This window comes from Homalodisca vitripennis, chromosome 3 (assembly GCF_021130785.1).
Source record: "Homalodisca vitripennis isolate AUS2020 chromosome 3, UT_GWSS_2.1, whole genome shotgun sequence".
NCBI lineage: Eukaryota > Metazoa > Arthropoda > Insecta > Hemiptera > Cicadellidae > Homalodisca > Homalodisca vitripennis.
This window is the reverse complement of record NC_060209.1, coordinates 51,637,922-51,646,446: the sequence shown is the minus strand read 5'-3', so window position 1 is coordinate 51,646,446 and position 8,525 is coordinate 51,637,922. Positions and strand designations below refer to the sequence as shown.

Here is an 8,525-nt window from a genome sequence, read left to right as displayed (position 1 = left end):
TACACAACTAAATTTGGAACATTGTGGTTAAATAGATTTGAACCAAAACTGGAATGAACGTTCAAAGTGATAATTCTTTAGATTTTATTGGGTTCCGGTACGTTTTGAGACATGGGTGTGGATTCCTAGGGCTAAAACCATTTTATAAACAGATACGCTAGAAATCATAACACAATTTTTAACCGAGGAAGCTAAGCCCCTAGCCTAAATTGGATGCTGTTTAATATTAGTAATAATAATATTAATATAGGTCGATACGAACATTCTATATACTAAATCTTAAACAATTATATACTTTCAGCACTCTTTGAGACAAGGTGGAGACTACATAGGCTTCAAAACTATTTTACTTATAATTTTGCTACATGTATTGTAACTGGATGGTTTTTGACAAACATTCATGAATGCTCGATAAGACAAATGATAACCAAAGATATTCATAAACGACTTTGGACCCAAGGATGCGGAGGCCAACCCCGCTTTAAGCTCAACTATTGCAGACACCAGAGGACTTAAGGTACGAGAGGCCAGGGTGGCTAGACACCGGGGTCATGCAAGGAACTACCAGAGATGCCAGAGGCCGAGGGGCTGTTTAAGGCTGAAACTTGTCAGGAAATGGGAGGATGTAGAGGCTTAAACGTATCGGAGGCTGAGAAGTCACAAAATCACGGACCTGACAAAGGCCAGAAGCTCTCAGAAGACGGGAGGCTAATGTTTGAAAATTAGTTTAATGCATATACTTGTGTCTTATACGGAACCAGGTGGTTTTGGTGTCAAGTTTACATGTACGAATTGCAAGGAAAATCTAACTTAACTTATGGCCGGTGAGCCGAAACCTTATGTTTTTTTATCATAAATATTTTTCTTTGACTTAACATGATATTACGAAATATTGTTCTGTTTCTGAACTTACAATCCAGGATCTATAATATTACAGCAGTTCAGTTGCTAAAATGAATTAAGATTATTTCAACTGCTACCGATCTATGTACTGTTTTCAGTATGTGAGAATCAACAAATATTTATGGTAAATTACCTTTTAAGATAATGCTAACTTTTTACGATATTATTTTGACAACACGGCCATCAATGATGTGTCAATCTGACTGAATAATTAATCATTCTATTATCGTGAGTGTAATCCTGTAAACCTTGTCATGTTAACAAGCGTCTAGCTTGAGTTCGGTCGAGGTAGTGGCACAATGCCAAACACGAACCCCAATGTTAACGTTTCAATAAGGGTCTTGCTACCTTTCACACAAGAAATATAGAGTTATTCACGAATCAAGTATTAAAGCAATCGTTATAATATCGACAGAAATACATGGTTTTTACTTTGCCATAAATGTAACAGATTAATTTTTTTAATTCTTAAAATTCAAAGAAATATATAGCTGTCAAACCTCATGTAAATTACAAAAATTCTGTAAAAGCCATCTTGCATTTTTACAAGATTTAAATCTATTTATATAATTAAAAAATACCTAGAGTTTAGACTAATTTAGTTTTGGCATCAAAAGCAGTACTCTTTACCCAAAAAACAGAAACGCGTCACATTCTTTAAATACACTTCTTTCTATAAGATAGTTTACAAAACATGTTTCTAATTTTTAAAACCTATAGGTTATATCGTGAAAAATTTAACCTATCGAAACGACAGGGAGGTAATGAGTCTAGTGAAAATACAATGGAATATTTTATATACGTCTTTGTAAATCATTCAGTATTCTTGACAAACAAGTTGTTGCATCTAACTGAGTACTGTAATTTATAAGAACAAAATGCACTGCAACAAGATATCAAGTTCACTAATTATGCTTATTATATCACTGAACATTACACATTTCAGCGTGTGGTAGTTACATCGTTTATATATTTTTCTATAGTTATAAAAATGTTGGTATGGTAAAATGTATAAACTAAAAAGATAGAAGGTTTGATATATTATTATAACAAGCTAACCATGGCGGTTTATTGTTATCGTGTTTTAAAATATATTATATTTATACTAAGTATTTATATTTATAATGCAATACTTCATAGTCAAAGTGCAATTGTCACGTTTTATACTATAAATGTTTATATTGAACATCGTATTCTACAGCTTGAAAGGTATTGTCGTATATAGAATTTACTAATAAGGTTATTTATTGTTGCCTAAAAGTGTAAATACATTAGATAATACGTCGTTTAACAGTTATAGCATTTCTATTGTGACTAACTTTAGTGAGAAACAAAATTCCAAGTAAGCATAGAGACCATTTTTGAGCTTTTTAAAATCCGTAAACTTACAAGAAAAAAACTAAAGATAACAATTTTCACATATTTGTTATAAAGCTTAAAACACTCATATAAAATATTTTTTCTAATATGAGGCTGTAATTAAATTCTAAATATTTTTAAGAGACCACAATATTTTTTAGAAGTTTTTACCGTTGCAAACTCCAACTTTGTCTTCTAGGCGCCCTTGTTATTATTTTTCGCATTAATTTAAAACCATCCATACAGGACGATATGAATATATGATAGCTGAATTTCTAACTATAGTATTTGAAGTAGAAAAAATAAAGCTTTTGAAAGTGACTTTTGACGGAAGATAAGAAACTAATTTTAGTTACCAGATGACGATACTAATAGCCCGTATATAGCGTGTTACATGGACTTATAGGTTTGTTTACCCATTAGAGTCTTGTATAGACTAAGGCCAAGTAGGTTACTTCAGAACATGGTAGTGTTTGTTAACATTTGAATTTTATCAATAATAAGTAAACAGTGCTTGATCGGTAGTTGAATGCAGATATTACATAAAACATTAATATATAAATTTAACTCCAGATTGCGCCAGTGACGAATTAAAAATCACCTAATGCATTAAAAACTGTTATAAAACTAATCTTAATGAACAAAATTATAAATGTTTTCACATAAGTTACTTTAAACTGGCGGGATTCCTTGACACTATGATATTACATTTTAACAATGGCTAATGTAAAAATAGAGAAATGAATAAGAACATGCCTCAAAGATTCATTCTTTCACTGGCTACAGTCCAAAAAACAAGTGTAACGCAAAACTTTAATAACGATTATTTTGGAAAGTTGCAAAACCTTAATAAGAATTTCCCTCTTGTACCGAAAGTACATAGTAAGTAGGTAGGACTCTCCCCTAGGTCGTAATAGGCTTTTCAGTCCTACTTATGTGTGTATTTTCTTCATAAGGACAAGGTAAACTCAGCTATGTCAACACGATTTTGACCAAAGTAGATTTCCGAGCACTAGACAATCGAACGTGTATAAATTTTGATCGAGACAATATGGCAAGCTAAACTGTGACATAGTAGGTAAGTGAATTTAAATGGTCTTAAGTAGGCATTATTTAACCGAAGTAGGCATCTCGGTCCTACGGATGTATATATATACATACATACATATATATATATATATATCAATATTAATATGTTATATATATATCAATATTAATATGTTGGCCTTTTTCTACATATATATATATATATATATATATATATATATATATATATATATATGTATATATATATATATTTCTTCTTCGTCAGAACAACAAGGCAAACTCTACTATAGTACTGGAAATATCTTAGACCTGAAATATATGACAAGGACTGGAAATATACGCTTTTTGACCGAAGTAAGTTTCCGAGACCTGCGTGATCTGAGATTTGTGTTTTCTTAATCGGGATGACAAGGCAGATTCAGCTATGACGTTATGTATATAATTAATTAGAACCAGAAATGCTCCTACACGTGCCAAACATTATATAATCATTAAGTTAAATTCTGATACTATTTACCACGAACTTAAATAATATCTACCTGATGCCCACTTACGTTTTAAAATTTTTATAGGACTCCCATCATATTACATCATAATTGCTTTTACTAAGTAATATAAAGACTTTGGTTCTAAGATTGCGGTCGAAGCCGCGGGTAACAGCTAGTATGTTATATATTGTTAATTACGTCTAGTAATATAAGTTCCAGTTACATGTTTGGCTTGTCTCTATAATGTAGTAATTAGCTACATTGTAATATGTTTACGAATATAAATTGGTCTTTGGCTGTTGGAAGGAAATACAATAAAAATAATTCATTTATAATAATAGTAATAACATTTCATAAAAAAAACTAGTTACATAAGTTCAAACCTATGTACACAATGTTATTACCAAACTTTTGTAAAATACAAAAAAGAAAGTCCTCCTGGATGTTTGAAATAGATCTATATGGACCAGCCCTCTATTCCCTGGACTATTGAAAGGCTACACATGGACATAAATTCTAACCCTACTCTCCCTCGACACTTGGACTGCTACCAGAATAAATCACTGCAACACTTGTCTATTCGGAGTTTATACTTGAGATGAGAACCCAATATATCTTTCTATAGTATTTCTCCATAAATGTATATCTATTTACACGAATAGATTGTTTCACATTCATTTAATCACATTATTAATGCCAGTAACCAAGACGACAGGTGATAAAATATTGGAGTCAAATGTAAAAAAATTCAAAATTTAACAAGTTTTTGATTTATCGTTGTGGGTAGTCCGACTTCGGAGGGAGAAGGGGGCTCAGGCGTGGACGGAAAAAAAATTATAAGTCCCATGCCACCTGCAGAAATACCAACGATACCTGTACGTCATATCCTGCTGCCGTGAGAATTCGGATGTCCAAATATTTCCCAGAAATACGGAGGATGGAGGAGAAAAATGAATCACGTGGCTTGTGAAATTACCAATGAATCACCAATGAAATTACAGTAAAGCCTAAAGGGCAACACCCATTCCAGGATGGCAGAATTTGATCCGAGAGAGAAAAGTCAGTCTTAGCTCTAACCTTCTAGGTAAAAGGACGTTACCTCGGGTTACCAAATTATCGGTATTGTACGGTGTTAAAGTCTTAGCTCTAACCTTCTAAAAGGACGTTACATCCGGTTACCAAATTATCGGTATTGTACGGTGTTAAAGTCTTAGCTGAAATATTTGAGGTAAAAGGATCGTGCCTCGAGTTACCAAATTATCGGTATTGAACGGTGTTAAAGTTATAGTTCACACCTCCGAGGAGGGAGGATCGTGTCTTAAAAAAACTAATACTATTACACATTGTTAGAGTGTTAGCCCAACCCTTCGAGGAGAGAGGATTATGTCTCGTGTTACCAAATTATCAGTATTGTACGGTGTTAGAGACGTAACTGGAAAGGCCGAGTGTGGAGGTAGTACAGTAAAGAACCGCGGCGTAAGTGTTCCTACAGAGGACATAAAGCAAGTTCGATTACCCGAGTACAAATTTCAATTGGAGACGGAGAAGTGTTGCGTGCCAGAACTTTGACTTTAAGTAACAGAGCAATCGAGGTAAACTGAGTAGTCTCGATCTTATTTTATTGGTTAAATGAACTATATTTAATTGACATTATCGTTGCTCCATCATTGTGACCATTCACACCTACGATTTATTACGACCGCCTATAAATGAATCAAGGAAACATATTTGATTTTGAATTTAGTTAGTCACTATTGATATAACTAAGTTGATTTTTATTTCAGAATGATGTATAAGATTCATTTAAATAATATTGTATTTAAATAACTATAAACGATTTTTATTATTTATATTACTATATTCTTTGTATTAACAAATGAAAACAATAATTATAAATCTGTGACTCTGAGTTTCATATATAATTTCCTATAGTGATAACTAACTGAGCTCGTCCAATAAATGTAATAAAAGAAAAGACGGAAACGTCAGAGGGCAAAACTTAGAAATACTTATTTTATAGTTTAGGCTTATAACTTATAAACCTTACGTAGTCGTATATTTTAGTTTAACTTTCATTTTGGCTAAATAATAACTGAATTACAGGTCTTGAAATATATGATCTTATATTAATGACAAGAAATACTGAAAAGGCGATGTATATTGACAGATACTTTTAGATTTCTACATGTTTTGAAATTAGTGTTAGGTTCTTTTTAAAGGAAGATTACGAAGAATATCTAATAAATGCAAGGATATCTGCTTCTATAAACAGTTTTTATTTCCTGCCAATTTACCTATCAGGAAATTTTACTTTCTGTTGTATCTAAATAATGTCGTTTATGTGTGGGTCATTATGTGCGTTTTAGATCTGTAATGGATGAACAAGAAATGGGCATGAGATTCCTAAACATGTATGTTATTTACACCGATAAATGATAAATAACAATATTACTGAAATTTTAAACTTTTACGTCCAGGTTTACATGTGTTTATCTATCGCCGCGTGGATCACAGAACGATTAAAACTTAGTCGTGAAAATCAGCAACTACTCAAAAAAAATTTATGTTTAGGATTAAGTTTAAAATGTATCTGAATTTAAATGTTCAAAAGTATTGATTATTCTAATTGTACTCGCAAGTGTTGTCAATTGTCTATTACAACACACCAATACGACTTATAACTTGCAATATTTTAAAACCAAACAACCGTGGTATAATACAGATATGTACTATAGAGAAAGACCTTATCAGATTTAGTTTTAAATTATTTGTGTGTGTGTGTGTGTGTGTGTGTGTGTGTGTGTGTGTGTGTGTGTGTGTGTGTGTGTGTGTATGTGTGTGTAAATATAATAGAGGAATAAAATCGAAACTAATCGTGGTAAAATTGCTTATGAATTTTCAGTGTGATTTCTTATCTATACTTACATACTGCAACTTTCATAGATCTATTTAATAAATGAAAGGTATATTTTAACGAATTCCAATAAATGTATACTAAATAATACAGAAAGTTGTGCTTTTACATTGAAATACCTACTGCTATATATGTATTGTCAAGATAAAGATCCCGACATGTGTATTACACAAGTATTAATATAAACCTATTAGAAATAATTAACGATGACAGAAATTCTCGAAGTACCAGAAATAAAATTAATACTCTATGCCATAGAAACTGTACGGGATGCAGATTTTCTTTGATAGCCCTTTCCGTTAGCCTACATCATATAATATTAGTCTTTCTGATAGCCTAATATCATGTATGGTTTGACAAAATCCACCATTTAGAAAATGGTGCTTGACGACGCTTCCCCACCATTAAAATCTTATTCACGTCCCCAATCGAGTTTTAATGTGGATTGAAATGGGCGATGTCACTCAACGGCTTCTTTGTTCTACAACATATGTATGACGCCCGGCTAAAAGCGTTGGAAAACGCCCTATATCTGGTTCTTTGATCTTCAGCCCTAACATGAGAACTTATGAAGTGGTGAACTTTTCTTATAGATCATAATACATTACATCCGGTAAGATTGGAAAATCTTAATGTATAAATAATTTCCCCAAATTTCCAATGGAGGTCACAATGGAACAGGTATAACGGAGGACATAGAGGGAAATGTGAGATTTTTTTAAATCGACCGTAATACATGTTGATGTGATCTGTTACTCACGCCATGGTAGCGAATATAATTGTCTTAGTATATGTTTTAAATATAAAAAAAGTGTTCTTTGTTTAAGGGAAACATTTATTTTCAAGTTTTCAACAACAAGTATGTTGTGTTTTGGTTGAATAATTTTATAATCGAAAAAACCATAGTGATGGTAAATACTACAATTATGAAGGTTTAGAATGTTTCGCCAATTTTAAAGGTTCAATGATTAGATTTAAACTGTAATAAAACATATAAATCTGGTTTGAAAATTAAACCTGTATACTGCACATGATTAACATATTGATAAACATCAGATATTTAAATTATAAAGATATATTTATAGTAAATTTATTTAGCTAGTGATAAACCTGGTTATAAATCAATTACATTGGAAATAAGATTTTTGCTTACATTAATATTTAAAAGAGTGTAATTATTTAACATGTAAATTACTGAAACATATACTCGTACCTCGTTCTCAGATATGATATACCTTCCGTAAGTATTAAATTGGTTTTTCCTCTTCGCAATAGTATTCGTGACGTGAAAATCTACTTTTGCCTTGACATAGACTGAATGTGAAATAATCTACTACGAAGATGGTAAGATGAAAGATACTGAAATTTGTTTAGCCCAATCATAAACAATTAAACACTTTGAGTTATTTTACCAAGTCATATTTCATATGACCTTATCAAATAAAGAGGAATTCTGCTAAATGATGAAGGTATAAGGTAAAGGATAGATAAATAAAAAGATTAAAATGTATTACTAATTCATCACTCAGTAATTCTAATCAGGATTGAATATAAACCATAGCTGTCAATCGTCAACAACCGTTTATTCCTATTGAGAATGAATTATCTATTTACTTAAATAAATCTATTATGTTTATTCATGATGTTTTAAAACTTCTTAGAAAATTGTATCCAGACGGTTTATGCATATGACTCAAACACAGGTCTGATTGGGAACGTTATGAAAAAATATTCTTTTTTCATAGTTTCAAAAAATAAAATCAGAACTTTGAAATCGAAACTATAACCAAAGTTAAATGTGGAGCCTATTTTTT

At 31.5% G+C, this 8,525-nt stretch overlaps 1 protein-coding gene across 1 annotated transcript in view; it reads left to right on the top strand.

The window, feature by feature from the left end:
- Positions 1-570: 570 nt before the first annotated feature.
- Positions 571-8,525, top strand: part of LOC124358197 — a 179,552-nt gene continuing 171,597 nt past the window's right edge. The window contains exon 1 of the mRNA XM_046810489.1: positions 571-713. Coding sequence (XP_046666445.1) covers positions 571-713 — 143 coding nt within the window. The remainder of the gene's footprint in view (positions 714-8,525) is intronic.